This window comes from Ciona intestinalis, chromosome 1 (assembly GCF_000224145.3).
Source record: "Ciona intestinalis chromosome 1, KH, whole genome shotgun sequence".
Classification (NCBI taxonomy): Eukaryota; Metazoa; Chordata; class Ascidiacea; order Phlebobranchia; family Cionidae; genus Ciona; species Ciona intestinalis.
In genome coordinates, this window is record NC_020166.2 from 9,164,404 (window position 1) to 9,182,855 (window position 18,452).

General features: G+C 36.3%; 2 protein-coding genes across 2 annotated transcripts in view; both read left to right on the forward strand.

The window, feature by feature from the left end:
* The first annotated feature begins 5,245 nt into the window (after nt 1-5,245).
* On the forward strand, nt 5,246-10,319 carry LOC100180506 (ZP domain-containing protein). Its single transcript, XM_002129532.5, has 11 exons — nt 5,246-5,372; nt 5,843-5,860; nt 6,648-6,681; nt 6,818-7,004; nt 7,677-7,837; nt 8,337-8,511; nt 8,809-8,879; nt 9,055-9,247; nt 9,461-9,574; nt 9,836-9,944; nt 10,113-10,319. The coding sequence occupies exons 1-11, from the start codon at nt 5,321-5,323 to the stop codon at nt 10,208-10,210; spliced, it is 1,212 nt and encodes a 403-aa protein (XP_002129568.1). The 5' UTR covers nt 5,246-5,320; the 3' UTR covers nt 10,211-10,319.
* Nucleotides 10,320-11,791: 1,472 nt separating this feature from the next.
* The window catches only part of LOC100178178 (organic cation transporter protein-like), a 7,536-nt gene continuing 875 nt past the window's right edge, over nt 11,792-18,452 (forward strand). Inside the window, exons 1-13 of the mRNA XM_009859169.3 lie at nt 11,792-11,855; nt 12,117-12,268; nt 12,550-12,665; nt 12,972-13,139; nt 13,835-13,938; nt 14,204-14,358; nt 14,671-14,863; nt 15,234-15,366; nt 15,661-15,755; nt 16,578-16,798; nt 17,159-17,267; nt 17,711-17,810; nt 18,184-18,347. Of these exons, the coding sequence (XP_009857471.3) occupies nt 11,851-11,855; nt 12,117-12,268; nt 12,550-12,665; nt 12,972-13,139; nt 13,835-13,938; nt 14,204-14,358; nt 14,671-14,863; nt 15,234-15,366; nt 15,661-15,755; nt 16,578-16,798; nt 17,159-17,267; nt 17,711-17,810; nt 18,184-18,347 (1,715 nt within the window). The 5' untranslated portion in view covers nt 11,792-11,850. The remainder of the gene's footprint in view (nt 11,856-12,116; nt 12,269-12,549; nt 12,666-12,971; nt 13,140-13,834; nt 13,939-14,203; nt 14,359-14,670; nt 14,864-15,233; nt 15,367-15,660; nt 15,756-16,577; nt 16,799-17,158; nt 17,268-17,710; nt 17,811-18,183; nt 18,348-18,452) is intronic.

Consider the following 18,452-nt stretch of genomic DNA (forward strand, 5'->3'; position numbering starts at 1 on the left):
GCTCGCACACGATACGGATAAATATATTACTCAGCTATTTAGTGTAGCGAAGCCCAACAATAATAGCATTGCATGCAACATTATATTCGCAATAAATGGAACACAAAAACTATGGTGCTACGAAAACAACCTATAAAACTTTTAATGCAACAGAGGTCTCAATAAATAGAAAACTACAACCCCACTTAAGCTTTGTCTGCTTACTGTTGTAATACCAGCATGGTAATAATATGGTTTATATTCTCCGCGTTTTATACCGATTGTTGTGTCATATAACTTCCTTTGATTCACCCAGTAGTGTCCCTTTAGTATTTTTAACCGCGAAGAATAGAACGTATATCGTTGTCATAAAAGAAAGAAACGAGAGAGGTCTCCTTGTACAGTCTTTGTTGATCTGAAAAATAAAGGCGTTATGATCAATTAGGTTTTTAGCCCAGCTTATACTTTACACCTTTCCATAAGTATAGTTTATGTTTTGTTTATGTAGTTTATAATAATACAACATGTTTATTATATAGTAGGGCGGGGTAAGATGGTGCGTGTTTTTATTCAATTTGATCGACCCACGTGGTAGTAAATAAAATATATTTATAGAATTGTATAACCGTATCCTCACGACTGCAAAAACGCGTTGTTATTTGTTAAAAAAAGATTAGAAAACATGGGATATTATGTGCTAATGGTACCCATCTCACTCAATAGCACTATAAGCATCAATATACATAGCCGTGTCGCAATGCACAACACGTGAAATTTTACAAATTCGAAAACACACAGCAGGATAAGATGGGACAGTTTAAAATCATTGTTAATTTAGAAAAATAAGTGTATTTATAAATAGGAATATACGTAAATAATACTGTACGCTTTGAAAATTAAGTCTAAACATTCCTTTTCTTGCTCTACTGCTATAGTTTTTAACTTTAACATGTTACCTATATATTATATTATTGCATAACAGTTGGTATTGTTTGAACGACAATGATAATACTTTGAAAATATTGTTTGAACGAAAAAGATAATATTTTGAAAATATTTTCGAAAATTGGTCATTTGCACGTTACTTTTACGTTTTGTGGTAAATTCAAATTGATTCCAAAATTGATTCCAAAAATATTTTGCGTACTAAAATTGGTCCAGTATAGGCATAGGTACCTTACAAGGTATCTATGGTATAGGCGTAGATATTCGTCCTCAAACAGTGATCTCTAGCGTTATCCTTTTTTTACTACGAGCTTCGTGGTTGTGACGTAGGAACGTACTGGTCACGTGACTGATTCATTCGTAAAGCGAATCCTGCGTTTTTTTTGTTCTCTCGTTTTTTGCTGAAAACACTACCTCTCGCCTTTCTGAATGAGAGCGGCCACGCTTTAACAATTTTGTGACGTGTTTTGTCACGATTAAAACAAGTAAGGTGTCGTTGGAATTGGAAAAACACAATCTATCTATTAAAGCAATGTACATTTTAGTTTGTTTAGGCTCTTTAATAACATAAAATTGATTATAACTATTGATAAAGTTTTTATTTTTGCTACAAACTGGTTATTACTACTCTGGTTTTGGCACAAGCCCCTTTTCAAAAATTATCACCAAGTGCAAATGACCAATTTTCGAACATATTTTCAAAATATTATCTTTTTATTATATCAGGATCATATATTTGAATATCCCCTGAGGTATACATTACTAAATTAAAAGCAAATCTTTCAAAGTTTGGTAATGATAACATACAAAACTACAATGTGGGGGAAGATGGGACTCTAAAATGAAATATATTAGCATAAGATAGTAGAGTCGGGGAAGATGGGACACCTTTAACACATACAATCCAAATAGCCTAATCGTGTTTTAAACAATTAACAACAATCTGTGGAAGTCGTGAAGATATGGTTTTATAATTCAAATGTTCTTTGTTTACTACCAAATGAAAAGAGAAAACAAAATGAAAAGGTGTCCCATCTACCCCCACCCTGCTATATTAATTAATTCTTTTACTACAACGGTCGACTGGGCTCGATCAAAAACAAATCTGAAGTAACCAACAAAACGGGTTCTAGTCGCCATTGGTGACTGTGGAGCAGTAGGCAGAATGTATTTATACATGTATTATAACTTATGAAACTTATGACGTATGAGGATTGAGTGATTGGTAAAGAATATGTGTAAATACGCTTTGTACAACTCCTGTACCATGTGTTTATTGTAAACTTACACTAGTTAACGAAAAAGTATCGTCTGATAAAGTGTCTCATCTTCCCCACCCTACTATATATGGGACATTATAATTGAACAGCAACCATATTATTATTACCCAACATAACTTTACATTCAGTTGGGTTGGGAAGATTGGACACCTTTTGTCCGGCGCCGTGGTATAGTGGTTAGCGCGCCTGCCTGTAACCCAGAGGTAAAGGCTCGACGCTGCCACCGTTGTTGGCGTATGTGTCCTTGGGCAAGACACTTAACGGCACTTACTTCAATCCAGTGGTCACTAATGGGTTGTCTAAATTATCAGCCATACATAAAAAAAGAAAAAATCCCCAAAAAATATCACCTACAAAGTAACATACATGGTAACTCGTAAGCTGGCACGAGGTGTTAAACTCGTGTGATAACGACTGTCGTTTTCCGACCACGCGAGGATAAAGTAAGTTTCATTCATTCAACCGTAGATTAATCTGAGAACCGCAATAATTGCAATGATTCATCGTTATAGTTACGATTCAATGCGTGCTACTGTTGCCGGAAACTCGAAACGATTCGTTCCTTTGTCTTCGATCTCCGTTATATTCTCGCAGCGGAGTATGATTCACTGAATATAGCGACGATAATTTAACGAGTAGGATAAATCATAGCTCGTTATAAAGAAGAGAATAACAAGAACGATAAGATTTGTTTCCGAGCATAGAATCGGAGACCCGTACCACGACGACGAAGGATATGATTCATGAGAATAGCAATATCGCATGCTCGTTTTGTATTTTCTTATTATACACTGAAGATCTTTTTCTAATTGCTTCTAGACGTAAGATGCATTTTTTATAATGTACACGTAATGCCTTTTTTCCTTTTATAATATATACACGTAATACCCCTTTTCTTTAAAATGTACACGTAATACCCTTTTTCTTTTTAATATACACATAATACCTTTGTTCTTTATAATGTACACATCATACCTTTTTTCTTTTTTAAATACACGTAATACCTTTCTTTTTTTTAATGTACACACATTACCTTTTTTTCTTTTCCCCCAGTGTAGGATTTTTTTTTCTTTGCATGTGGGATATTTTCTTTTTAACTCGGTTCGTGCGACATTTTTTCTTACTGCACACTTCATGTTTTCTACACAGAATATACTACAGAGCTACTGTACCCTTTTTCATATAACTTTGAACTTCAATGACTGTTGACGTTTGTTTTTTTTTCTTAAGAAAGTTACTTTACAGTAATTGTTCCAATCCATTGGTCACTAATAGATTGTCTTACGTGCCAGCCAGCGAAAGGTAAAAAAATAATTATCAACAATGTACATATGTAATAAACATGGGTGTATATGAAATAAAACAACACAAAACGTGTTTTACTTACCATTGCCCTGTTACGCGGGGTTAAATAAGTTACAACATCTATACTAACTTCACGTTGAAAATGTAGCATAGGAAAAACCAATGTGTACACGCATATTCCTACCCGTTAAATTATCGTAGCGATATTCAGTGAATCATATTCCGCTGCAAGAATAACGGAGATCGAAGACAAAGGAACGAATCGCTTCGAGCTTCCGGCAACAGTAGCACGCATTGAATCATAACTATAACAATGAATCATTGCAATTATGCGGTTCTCAGATTAATCTATGGTTGTAATGCTATTCCTTGCTAGCTACTAATAGTTATATACAGTCGTATCTGTGTTCCTGTTATTTTCAATTTACCGTTTAGTTATTATTTATGCGATATGTACAGTAGGGTGGGGGAAATGAGACACATTTTTTCCCTATTTCCTCGTCCCATTTGATAGTAAACAAAGAACATCCAAAGAATTATAAACCGTAGCCTCACGCCTTCCATGGACCGTTGTTAATTGTTTAAAACACGATCAGGTTATATGGATATGGTGTGCTGCTAAAGGTGTCCCACCTAACCCTCACGGAACTATATGTATAATTCTGTGGGTTAAATATGGATACTGTTATTACACAGAATATAAGTTTATACATACATTCTTTGGTCCTCGGGACTTTTTTTTTGTCTGTCGCTCGAGTCTCTATGCAAATACTGATTTTTCCCCTAAAAAGAAGTTCTTACATTATCACAGTACTTACAAGTGCTATATCCAACTAAACAGCTGCATTGTGACAAAGGAAATGTTGGCTCCAAAGCAGAAAGACCAAAACACACGTGTGCCGCACGCGCCCAAGGGACGGAACGCGACGAATAATTAGGTAAATAACGAGCGGCGATTGGAAACAGGCATAATAATCTGAGTGTGGCACACGCTCCAATGATGATCAGTTAACAATTATAACAACAAGACACCCAGGAGGGGGGATGGTCACGGGGGGAAATAGTCATTGGGGGGAATTGGCTGGGGGGGAAATAGCCGGTTACGATAAGAAGATACTCATGTTATCACTTGACTGTGAGCATGAGGTGTATGAACCATTGGTTTCCGATGTATAAGTAGACACCCATGTTATAACTCGACAGGGAGCATACGTTGTATTATAATACAACATGTGTTTCAGGTGTCTAAAAGAAACCCATATGATAAAACTCAACGGTGAGCATGAGACGTATGAGTTTACTATATAAATGTTTGGTGTATAAGTAGACACTCATATTATAACTTGACAGTGAGCATTAGGGGTATGAATACAACATGGGTTTCTAATGTATACGAATACACCTATGCTATAACTGAACAGAGAGCATAAGGTGTATGAACGTCAAACAATGAAGAAGCACGCGCAGGATGCATGGCTGTGGAAGCTCTGACTCATAATCTTGATTATAAAACGCTGTAGATCTTGGATGATATGTATTTGTATCCTGGTGATACAGTGTAAGCATGTATCTATTATACATAGGTTGTTGCGCTTTTAATGTCAATTTATCGTGGCTGTCGCGTACAGTTAGCAGGGTAGTTAATATGGTTGCAATCGGGGGGCAAATTATGTGAATGCGACTTTTTTAACAAGTTTAACTAAAACTACTGTTCGTCTGTGTCTAAATAAAATAATATTTCCCCTTTTATTGTGTAGAGCGAATATTTATTAAGTTAGATTGTTATCCTTTAGAATAGTTTAAACATCAAAATGAACATTAAGTTATTTTTCTCCTGTGTGGCGGTTGCCTTTCTTATTCAAGGTAAGAATATTTTAATATTTCTATTCCACTTAATTATGCATATATGAATGACGTCCTGAGACGTAACACGCCATGAAACCCTATAGACCAGTGGTTCTTAAACTTTTTTTTATACTTTACCCTTTCAACAAAGATGCTTATATCAGATTTACCCCCAGCATTATTTAATATTGCGCTAATTTATTAAAAAGCGAAAACAACTAATTACATCAGTTATATTTAATGCGACGGATGTGTTAGCTTTTTGGCAACGAGTTGTTCAATGACTTGTAAAGTACCACAATTGGCACAATTTTTCTGTCCCGTTAACTGATGTGGATTTTAATTGGTAGCTTATTTACCCTCTAAATACAAAGAATTTACCCCAAGGGGTAAATTTATTCCAGTTTAAGAAACGCTGCTATAGACTTAGGCTATATATGTTGGGCCATTACTACATATTCTAATTTAACAATTTGATTTGATTTCAGATACAAGCGCCCAAGGATGTAAGTATAATATCCATATATATATATTGTCATATAGTAGGGTGGGGTAAGATGGGACATGTTCTCGTTATCTTATCGTCCCATTTGATAGTAAAAGACTATTTACAGATATTACATAACCATATAGCCCCGCGTCTTTAAAAGAACGTTGTTAATTATTCAAAGCGATTATGAAATGGGATACTAACAGTATCCCATACTTCCCACCTCTGGATGTATTCAGATGGTATTAGTATCCCATCTTACCCAATAGTAATGCATGTCTATTACTGCTTTTTAGCTAATCTATAAAGTATTGATATTTCTATTTATACGGGAAGTGTTTAAACTCCTCTCCGTTTGGATTGTTCTATTAATATTCTCCCGGCCCTTATTTAGCATAATGGTCGTGAACCTATCCCTGTCTGGCCCAATACGGTCAAGCGGTTTAATGCTGTTACCATTGTTGGTACGTGTGTTCTTGGGTAAGACACTTAAGGACAATAGCTTAAACCATAGTACACTAACAGTGTACTATGCTTAAACCCAGCGATTCGTTTTTGTGGATTGTTAAAATTGTACAAAATACAACAAAAAGTTCCATTCCACATATATATATATGTGTGTGTGTGTGTGGCTAACTCGTAAACGGGCACGCGGTGTATTAAACAGAACTTCATGTTATAACGACTGTCGTTGCCCGGCCACGCAAGAACAAACCGGTACGATTAATGGTTTAGAAAACAGTTTTTTATTTTTTACTTTATTTACCTTTTTTTATCAAATAAACTTTTATTCCTGCATCCAGCCACCGTTGAGTGCTCCGAATCACCACAAATTACGTAAGTTTAAACTTTGGTGTCGATTACAAGTTAAAAACGGCCTGAAATAAATAGAATAACAAAGCAATTATTGTTTTTTTTAGCATAGAAGCCTTTTCTTATTGTTGACTTTAAAGGTACCAAACTTATGTCACAGGATTGAAAAACCGGGTTTCATAAAACTCGGCCTTGAATCTAACGATAAATTGGCGATAACACGAGGCCCAGTCAACCCAGCAAACGGTGTCACAGGGATTCCGGTTAACTGCCTTCCTCGCCATAAAAACGCCACAATAGCCACCTTCAATCTCACAATGCTCCAAACCTGTGGTGTTTATGTAACGGTAAAAAAAAAATTATAAAAAATGGACAACTCCAAAATTACAGTCGTATAAGTGTGAGCGGGCAAGAGGTGTATGAAACAAAACATCCGTGTTATAACGTCTGTGGTTGCCCCGCCATCGGAGTATAAATAAGTTTACATTCATTCATTCCTATAAAATAAAAAATATTCGCGGGCACACTATAACTATAAGGATTCGCGGGCACACTATTCGTATAACCTGCTCTTCTTTATTAAAAATCCTGTAATGTAATTAAGACAGAGTTACCTAAAGGCTTGCATAATACCATTCTAAGCCTAAACCAGTCCAACAATATGAATAAATGAATGAATATCTTTACCTTATCTAAAAGACCAAGTGCCTATTTATTACAAAAACAACCAGGGCTTCTAAAGCTCTCTAAAATAACCGGTGTTCAACTTAACCAAAATAGTAGGGTGGGGAAGATGGAATTTTTTCCTATTTTCTCGTTCGATTAGATAGTAAACAAAGAACAATCAAAGAAATATAAAACCGTATCCCCACGACTTTCATAGACCGTTGTTAATTGTTTAAAACACGGTCGGAATATTTGGATATTATGTGCTAAAGGTGTCCCATCTTCCCCTACGCTAATATATATAAATTTAACTTAAAGTATCCTTGCTTTAGCTTAACTTTATTTGCCACCAGGAAACCGCGACACACATCAACTTCACTTACACCTTGTCAAAGATTCCTGCCTACGACGCTTCTTTCGTTATCCACCGTTACAAGGATAGCTGTATGAACTTCACTTGCTCGTTCATTAAGAAATACACTTTGAACAGCACGATGCTTGTACCTGTTGTTAAGTAAGTTACCTTATATAAACACACTCCCGAACTACATAAAGTGTCTTGGGTGTTGGACCAATTTTAGCCCATAAAAGAACCTCGCCCACATAGAATATAAACTACGATCCCGAATAATCTACCAACCGCTCGCACCATTTTCAAAGTCTTTAGGGCCAACAGTGGCGCTACGGTGTAGTTTAACATCTGTCACAACCTCACATATAATATAGTGGGAAAGACGGGGAGTCGTGAGAATACGGTTTATAATTCTTTGAATGTTCTTTCTTTGCTAACAAATGGTCAAGCAAACATAATAAAAAGGTGTCCTATCTTACCCATCTTAGACATATGCCTATTGTTCTAGTAGTTTTCACCAGTAGCCTGTTTAACGACTGTTGTTTTGCTTTTCTTTCTAAGTTTCTTTTCTTTGCTGATTTTAATAAGTTTTTGTTACCATTAAAAGAGATACATGCCTCAGTTTTTTTGGTAAAAAAATCTAAACTGTATATTCTTACAGGAAAATCAAGTTGGCCGGGATCTCTGGCGAAGGAGCTTTCAAATTTTCCTTCGGCTTCTTCAACAGCACAACTTTCCAATCCCCACTCACAGGAAACCCGCCAACTGTTCAAGTTCCCGACTATGTTTTCGTCCAAGCAAAAGCTGATGGACTCCAAGCTAACTTTATTTTACAAGTAAGACTTAGTTTCTAATACTAGAAGGTTGTGAATTCGAGGCTAACTCTTGTCAGTCAATCCAAGATTTCTTAAAACACCAACTTTAAAGTTTTGTTTCTGCTAATAGTTTTAAGTTTCATTTTCATGTAAAATACGATAACATTGTTCATTTTTTAGCTAAAGCATGTTTTAATGACTGTCGTTTTTCTATTGATTCCCTATTTTCGCTGTTTCAATAATATGATCTTCGCCATCGTTTAATTAGAGACATATAAAAAATAAGTTATGTTATTTTTAACGAAATGTTATTCGCAGGGCATGATGTGTTGGGCTACACACACATCGTCACCTTCTGACCCCAAAAGATACGATCTTATCCTGAACGGGTAAGTTACAAACAATTAAATATGGAAAGTGTTTAATGTGACGTGATAATGGACACGATTAAGAAATATGGGATGTTATGTAATAAAAGTGTCCAATTTTTACTACACAGTACAATAAGTTATATTTACATATTCATATCGAAGAATATTTATATAACCACACGAACCCCTACAGATGCAGGGCACCCGTACTCGCAGGAGATGCAGCTAAATCTATTGTAATCTTGAAGAATTACAACTCGACTGAGGTTCAGTTTAAATTCAAATCCTTCACATGGACAAACGTTAGCATTCCAATGCAATCCATCTACATCCACTGTATGGTATCTGTGTGCGACATCAACATCAACAGCAAATGCAACCAACACGTGAGTCATGGCTGTCAAACCTGTTACCTTTTAAGAGTCTTCGCTCCTTTGGTTTATTAAGCGTTAACTTTATTCCAACGTTTCGTCTACGATTCGGCAAGACTTAATGAGAGTTTAAAATAAGACTATATTTTGCATAATGCCTGATGGTAGCAGGTGTATATATATGTGTAAATATAAGTGTTTTTCTAACAACTTTCCAACAAACAACAGGCCTGCGCCGCTCCTACGGGACGTAGACGTCGTGATGTTAGCGAGAATTACAAGGGAGATCACCTGGTCAGTTCCGGACCTCTTTACTTCAAGAAACCAAACCCATGCGCCCTCGTAAGTTTAAACCAGCTCAGTACTTTATGTTTCCTAATTCTTCAGTGAAGCCCCATTTGTAGTGACGAATTTTATCTCCCCGCCAAAAATTAACTTAAATATTGCCAAACTGTCGTGACAATGGCTTCACCAGCCGTTGAAGTATTTTAACTATAAATAAATTTTGCAAATCGTTTTCGACTAAAGGCGTCAATTATAAATCCCCCCAAGCTTCATTCTCTGAAATAATAGTAGGGTATAATTTATAAACTCTGAATGCAGAACAACGGAGGTTGCCATGGTTACTGTAATGATATCAATGGGTTCGCAAAATGTTCGTGTCCGTTCGGTTCAACTCTTGGTGCGGATCAAGTTACTTGCATGTCTGAACGTAAGTTAACTTGCTTACCCTGGTTTGAACTTTGTGTCTTTGTTTCCAAATTTAAGGCACTATGACCTGTTATAGCTCGACAGTGGGCATAATAAGTATACGCACATATGTTACGACAGTCGATATTCAAACACAACAAGTCAAACACAGCCATCCTTACAATTCCAGGCAAATCCAGCGAATGGACAGTCGACTCGCCGGTCGCAATGTTCGCCCTCTTCATGGTCGCACTCACCGTCTTCTTGGTGTATTACTACAGAAAGTAAAACAAACGGATATTCACACTATTATGATAAAAACCTTGCTTCAATAATTCACTGTAATCAGTAAATTTCGTTAAAACTACTCAAGAATAAAAATATAATCAAAATGGTTGTTCGTGTCGTTTGTTTGCTTGGGTAAGATTGATAAGTTTATTCCGGCATTTCGTCGCCAAGGGGGGTAAGTAAATTCACATGCATTTTAGCGACCCCGTTATAATATACGACAGCTATATAGGCATATCGACACTGTTCGGTGCAGCCAATAATTACGGTTAATGACCATGTAAAGATTACTATGCTCACCGCTGTACTGCCGGCTCCTGATTATATAGCTATCTTCACGTTAAGTGCTGCGTATCGTTTTCACCCGTATTATCCGTGTCATAAATCAGTCTTTTAAGAACCTATACGTCCTCATGACGTCATGTTACGTCATAACACGGGTTAAAAAAATCTCATTCATTTTCATCTTTGTTTATAAACTACAATACGTACCGCACCCAAAATACACTTATATTATACAAAGGGGGCAAAATGGGCCGACTGATGACTTAAATCTTAGGTCTCTCTCGTGCCTCGCCGTAGGCCCTCATCCATATACATAACGGAAAATTAAATACGTCTTCATTTATTACGCAATAGCCCATTACGTCATAATTTACGTCACTTATATTGGTGTCTAACATGCCCGGGGTTCATTACCGGCAGCGGTTGTAAACTAAACCGCTGTTGATACTCAGTACACAGTGGCGTGTTTGTAAATGATCAAAAATCGCTTACATGGCTTTTTTAAAATGTCGACATAAGGAATGTAGTTTAGTTGTTCAAGTTCGCTGATTTAGTTGGGTCGGGGGTATACAGGCAACGCATATAGTTTGAAATATGAAGCGAATGGCTTAAATTAAAGAACGAATAAATGTAAAACTTGTTTTCGCGTGGCAGGGTAGCGATATTCGTTATAACACGGGTGTTCTGCGCAGATGTGATTACCCCGTTTTTTGCGTGTGCATATTAGGCCCCATAATCGAAGAGATAAATGAAAATTACATATATCATTTTGTGTAGATAAAATACATACAGGTTTACTAGTTAAAATATGGTTGTGTTATATACACAACAGATAAGTGAATAAAACGAATCGTATAAACTGAAATACACTTTTTATCATGAAAAATATGATTTTAAAATTATTCGTTTTGTGTAATCAATGTAATAATAATTGTAACCAACGTTTAAATATCTACAAAAAAGCAGTTCAGAATTATTGAAATCAATTTTGTCAATTTGCAAAACTTGCAACGCGTTATAATGACTTGTTTATTTAGAGCAAACGATTATAGTCGTGCTGTTTCTTTTATTTAAAAGAACGGTTTAGTTTGAGTTGTGAACAGAGACTTCTAAACTTAGTCAAGGTAAATTAGTCAAAGAAATATAGAAAAGGGGAGATTTGGCATTTATAGTCATTATAGAAACAAAATCAGTGAACAGACAGAAAAGTTTGCAGTTTTAAAGTAATGGGCCAACTCTTCAACTAAATTTCAGGTTCTTTTACTTATCCCATACAGAACCGTTTAGTATGTGCTATGAAAGACATATAGACAAGAGTTTGTACAAAGTCCAGCGCGGTGGCGCGTGCTGTAAGCATGGCGTAAGATATTTCACTTTCTCGCCCTAAATATATAACTGCAAATTACTTTTTGTACTTTCAATGCATGCAATAAATATGTATATAATGTGGGGTAAGATGGGATACCGTTGGCACATTATATGCCATATTTCCCAATCGTGTTTTCAATATTTAACATCGCGCTTCACGTATGTTCGAGTGCATGTCTCAAATAGGAAATATATTATAAGGCATGCAGGTTACATATCTATAACAATAATAGTGTATCTTCATATATTAAAGGGACAATAATACACCGTGTGCAAGAATGTTTTCCTTTGATAATGTTATAGATGACATTACGGGCAATGGAATATTTCAAATTCTGCTCGTCTTATTCGTAAGCTGCATTTCATGTCCCAATTGTTTTACAATTACTGCATCAGTTTTTATCGGTGAGCGTTTTAAGTGATTAATTTAATCAATTTTCTTGTGAACGATGTTTATGTCGTGTAATATAACTTATACTCACCGTCTAGTTTCAGTGTGGATATATTTTTATACACCAGTCACACATGGTGTATTCATACTCCTCATGGTCACTGTTGAGTTATAACATGGGTTTCCTCTTATACACCAAAACACATGGGATGTATTTATACACCTCATGCTCGCTGTCAAATATATTCTCCATTAATAAAAAACAAGATTCCTAACCCATCTTCCATACACCCAGGTGGAATGCCAGACAGCAGATGTAGGATTGAACCATACGACAACTCTACTATCTTTCCAAACGCAACCAACGATCAAATTACTAAGATGTTTATCCCAATCAACGAACTCACTAAAGTAGATGTCATTTATTTATATAGTGGAGTAGGGAAAGATGGGACACCTTTAACACATAATATCCAAACATGCTGCTCGTGTTTTAAACAATTAACAATGGAGTCGTGAAGATATAGATTTATACTTCTTTAAATGTTTTTTGTTAAATGCTAAAATGGACGAGAAAATAGAACGAAAAGGTGTCCCATTTTCCCCACCCTAATTAGACAGTAAACATGAGGTGTATAAATACTCCATGTGTGTCTGGTGTATAGAAGAACACAAATATTCCACCTCGACAGTAAGCATGGTGCATTACTATTACAGAAACCAGACCGGTGTTTGAAATATCTGTACAACGTCACATGCTCTGATACTCAAGATCCAACATGTTTGTTTGGAAACAATGACACAAACAATGTAAAGACAATGGTAAACTGTGATGCAGAATATATATTCGACAGAAGCCTTTTTCAAGAAACAATTGTCACTGAGGTAAGAGTCCTTTGGTGTAACATCTAACGAGCATTGCTGCAACCCAGTTGTCATATTGTCTAAACTGTCCGCCATACATTGAAAAAATAACAAAATTCACTCTCAAATTTACATAGCTGATTACCCACTAGCTGACACGAGGTGTATGAAACTGAACAGCCGTGTTATAACGGCTATAGTTAATCGCCACGTATCAAAAAATAAGTTACATTTAGTTGTTAAAAATTTGGAATAAACCATTGTCCATTAAATAAATAAGTTGCGAATACTAAAACAAATAAATATCACTAAGTTATAGACTGCTGATTTAGAACCAGAACACAAAGTCCCTTTTTTGTCAAGGCATGGTTTACAAAACAAATATCGACGCCTAGTTATAGACTAGATCGTTTAATATTTGAACCAAAAGATCAAAGAGCACTCTTTCTGTCAAAGTATTGTCTGTTCTTTGCATTTCTGATTATAATGTTTAAAAGTAATACCAAAATGGAACTTGCAGCGTTTTTAAATACATGTGATGAATTTCACCTGACCCTAATATAGTGTTGACGAAATTGGACGGTTAATTGAAAAACATTTACGAGATGTATGTTTTGCCTTAATGGCAGCATTATCTCAAAACGTATAATATTATTTGTTCTTAATAGCATTATTTTTAAAAGTTAAACAGCTTTGTTTCTGTTTTCCAAATACAGTGGGACCTGGTCTGCGATAAGATGACGTCATCGTTTGCGTCATCGTCTTTGTTCTACCTCGGTGTTTTGTTTGCGTCACTATATGGGGGTTTCGTGTCTGACAGGTGAGACCGCTGTACGTTGCTATAAAGATCATATAGTAGGGTGGGGAAGAAAGGACATCTTTTCAATCAATTTTCTCGTCCAATTTCGTAGTAAACAATAAACAGCATTTAAAAGAATTATGAAACTGTTTTCTCACGACTCCCATACAGACTGTTGTTAATTGTTAAAACACGATAAGGATATTTGAACATTATGCGCTGCTTCACATGTTATAATAGCTCGTAGAACTTTTAGCCCTTTTACCGAAATATTTACCGTTTACAGAATAGGTCGTATGACAGTGTATCGAGCTAGCACAATCTTGGCTTTGGTGGTTGGTGTTTCTATTTCGTTTTCACCCAACATTCAAACCTACACAGCACTGCGACTCATAATGGCTCTCGTATATTTTCCGTGTGTGGTTAGTGGCTTCGTATATGGTAAGGAGAAAAGTGTTGGTGTATGTAATTATGCGGCGTTGCTGTAAGATGGTACATAGGAAGTCACCTGTGTTATATATGGTCAGCGAGCATGAGGTGTGAATACACCACGCGTGTCTATTGTATAAGACAGGACCCATGTTAAAACTAAAATGTGAGCATAGGGTGTATTAATGTATAAATACACCACATGCGTCTCTTGTCTAAAAAGCCAATCATGTTATACCATGCGACAATGAGCATGCGGTGTGTGAATGCACAGTACATGAACCAAAGAAACATAGAAAAATCATAACACGTTATATATCACAGTGATTGAAATTTCTCCGAAAAGATGGCGCACACTCGTGGGAATGGTGTTTAACTCCATATTTGGGCTTGGTTCAATGGTTTTCTCTTTACTTGCAATTACGTGGAGGGATTGGAGGGCGCTGCAATTGGCGAAAACTATCATCGGGTTTGGACCGTTCGTTCTACTAAGCTGGTTCATTCCAGAATCACCGAGGTAAACTTGATGGTGTTATTGTACTGGCTGAAATATGTGAGTGTAGCTGTTTTTAAATAAGGGATAACGTATGTGGGTAACTTGTAAGCGAGCACGAGGTGCATATCGCAGTAGAAAATGTTTATCTGTCAGAGTAATTTTGCCAAAATATCAAAAACAACTATGAACGAAACGTAATATAGTAGGGTGGAGGAAGAAGGGAGCCGTGAGGATATAGTATGATAATTCTGTGAATGTCCTTTGTTTACTACTAAATGAGACGAGAAAATAGAGCTAAAAGGTGTTCCATCTTCCCCCACCCTACTGTAATTCACCATTGTGGAAAAATTGCTTTCAATATCTATAATGAAACCGTGAGGTTGGTTTATAGATTGCAATTTGCGAAGAACAAATGGCGACAAGCCAGGAGAACTTGCGAGATGATGGCGAAAAGAAACAAAACTGTGCTTTCGGACGATATCTGGCGGAAAACTGAAGAACATTTTGCAGAATCAGAAAAAAAGGTAAATGTTGCATAGAATGCATGGAGGCGACTAGGTTTAAACAACATGTTTGAAAACTGAGAATGTTGTGTATGAAGAAATCCATGTTATAACCTGACCGTAAGCATTAGGTGCATAAATACACCGTATGTGCCTAGTGTATAAGAAGACACCCATCATGCTATACCTCGACAGCGAGCATGAGGTGTATGAATACACTATGTGTAAAAAGACATGCAATGACTCAACTTTAGACATGAGAAAAATTAGTACACCTGTATCTAAAATAAAGGCCACGGCAATTTATTTCCTCAGGAAAATAAAGAAGGAAATTCACTCAAAGAGATTTTTAGTCGACCATGTTCAAGGTTTCTCATCGTGAGCAATATGTTTGTTTGGATGGTCACTAGGTGGGTCCATATGGGCTGGTAGTTTATTTTGTTACAAGCGAGACTTGTTATAATTTAACGGCGGTATATCTTTGTCATTACGTTCCATCTTTTCGCTTTAGTATAATGCAAACAAATATGGTAGGTTGGGCTAATACTGTACTGTTATTAGCATATAATCTTCCATATTTCCTAAACGTTAACAATTTACAACGCTTTCTTAGAATCTTGAACGTACGTTATACAATTCTTTAAATATTCTTTGTTTACTACCAAATGAAACATTAAATGAGACATAAAATGGTGAACCATCCTAACCTAATCAAATATAGGAAGGGGAGAATGGGACACCTTCAGCACAAAATATCCAAATATCCTGATCCTGTTTTATACAATTAACCACAATCTATACTTGAGTTGTGTGGATTCGGTTTTATAGCTCGTTGAATTTTATTTGTTTACTAGCGTATTGAACGAGCAAACAGGATGAAAAGGTGTCCCATCTTCTTCCACCCTATACTATAGTAGGGTGGGGAAAGATGGGACACCTTTCACACATAATAACCAATTACCCTGATTGTGTTTTAAAACAAATTAACAAACGATCTATGGGGAGCCGCGAGGTTAAAGCTTTATAAAAAATCGTTGAATTTTTGTTTACTACCAAATTGGAGGAGAAAATAGATTGGAAATTAAAGGTATCCCATCTTCCCCCACCCTACTATATGTTTATTTTTCTTACCTATTAAAACTGAATTAACAACACCGTTGTAAAGTGAAAGTGAAAAGTTTGCAAAAAAAAATTCTCTCTATCCTGGTCTTTTTAATTCTTTATTATTCCAGCCTTGTATATTATGGTCTATTACTGAACGCTGGGTCGCTACCAGGAAATTTATACTTCAACAACATGATGGGAGGACTTATGGAGTTTCTTGCTTGTATATTAGGAATCGTTATTGTAAAGAGATTCGGTTTCACCAAGTGCACCTCATCGTCGTTATACATTGCGAGCTTCGCGTGTCTGCTTTCAACTGTTTGTATTCAACTTGGTGACGGGAATGAACGTAAGTTATGGTTTACTCATAACGAAGATAAATATTTAAGGTTTTGCTGCACAAGTCAATGTTGTTTATAATCTAAGTTGGTTATCTCTACGGTAAGCACATGGTATATAATTACATCTGATTTAGAGTATAAGAAGACACCCATGCTATAACTCTAAAGTGAGCACGAGGTGTAAGAATATAGTCTGTGTGTCTGGTGTCTAAGAATGTACCCATGTTATAACTCTACAACACTAAGCATGAAGTGTATGGCTACACCATGTGTGTCTGGTGGATAACGAAGACATCCATGTTATAACTTGACAATGAGGTGCACACTGTCGTACTACACCAAATAAAGCTGCCATTGATATATTTTAGCCTTTCAAACGATTGGAACAGTTCTTGCAATGGTTGGAAGGTTCGGGGCCAGTATGTCGTTTGGGGTAATATATGTCCACACAGTGGAGATGTTTCCTACAGTAGGAAGGTAAGAATAAAAACAGTACGTTCTTATGGCTTCCGCTAATTAAATCCTACAAATGTAATGAAGTTGCGTATTTGGTAACTGACCAGCGTTGGTGTAAAATGAATAAAGCCACGTTTATGTTACATGTATTTCCACAAACGTGGATATAAGTTGGTATAGTAGGGTGGGGGTAGATGGGACACCATTTTGTTTTCTCGTCCAAGTCTCGTCCAGTCCTCACGACTACCACAGACCGTTGTTAATTGTTTAAAACCCGGTCAGGAAGTATAGATATTACGTTCCAAAGGTGTCCCATCTTACGTAACAGTATACTATATGCTGACTACTATGCATAATTCACATGGAAAAAATGCAATCGTCATACGTATCTCTCATGGCTTAATAAGTCTTGACTTATAAGGGAACCACTGACAGCTTATCGTATTTACAAACTTTCAACACAGGGGAACAGCGTTAGGATTATCGTCAATGGCGGCTCGTATTGGAAGCATCTTTTCACCATTTACCGTCCAATTACAACTAACAATCCCATGGCTTACACCGGTAAATGTGTTTAACTCATACATTTGTAACTTATAATTAAAACACGGTTGTTCTGTTTTATCCACCTTGTGCCCGAATTACAAAAAGGCACGAGGTGTATAAAAAGAAATCCCATGTTATTAGAACTGTCACTGGACGCCATGCAATAAAGATAAATATGTCCCAATCATTAATTCATATCCCAATCATTAATGCATATCCCAATTATTAATGCATATCCCAATCATTAATGCATATCCCAATCATTAATTCATATCCCAATCATTAATGCATATCCCAATTGACCATAATCTACAAATTTAAACGTAATAATTTGTAAACTTACAACAATGGTCGTTGGGGATAAATTAGTTAGCCTATATATTCTTTGCAGACAATATTTGGCGTCCTTGCGTTTCTTGCTGCTTGTTTGGCGGGGACTTTTCCCGAAACGAAAGGTAAACAGCTGATGATGTCATTCCATGACGCAGAAGGAAACTTCTCAAAACATTTCCACGGAAAGTTTGTGTCGAGGTTGTGTTTCTTGCCAACGATTCGGTGAGATGTTTTGGGTTTTTAAGTCTTTTTTTATAAACAGAACATGTCTCTGGTCCTATTGCTGTAAGAGTTACATTTTTTATCACAATAAACGGAGCATGAAGC

Bases quoted from the DNA above. Each gene is read 5' to 3' on its own strand.
- LOC100180506 (XM_002129532.5), top strand. From the start codon at position 5,321: ATGAACATTAAGTTATTTTTCTCCTGTGTGGCGGTTGCCTTTCTTATT. The intron at 9,248-9,460 runs GTGAGTCATGGC...AACAAACAACAG, and splicing joins ACAGCAAATGCAACCAACAC to GCCTGCGCCGCTCCTACGGG. The intron at 9,575-9,835 runs GTAAGTTTAAAC...CTCTGAATGCAG, and splicing joins AACCAAACCCATGCGCCCTC to AACAACGGAGGTTGCCATGG.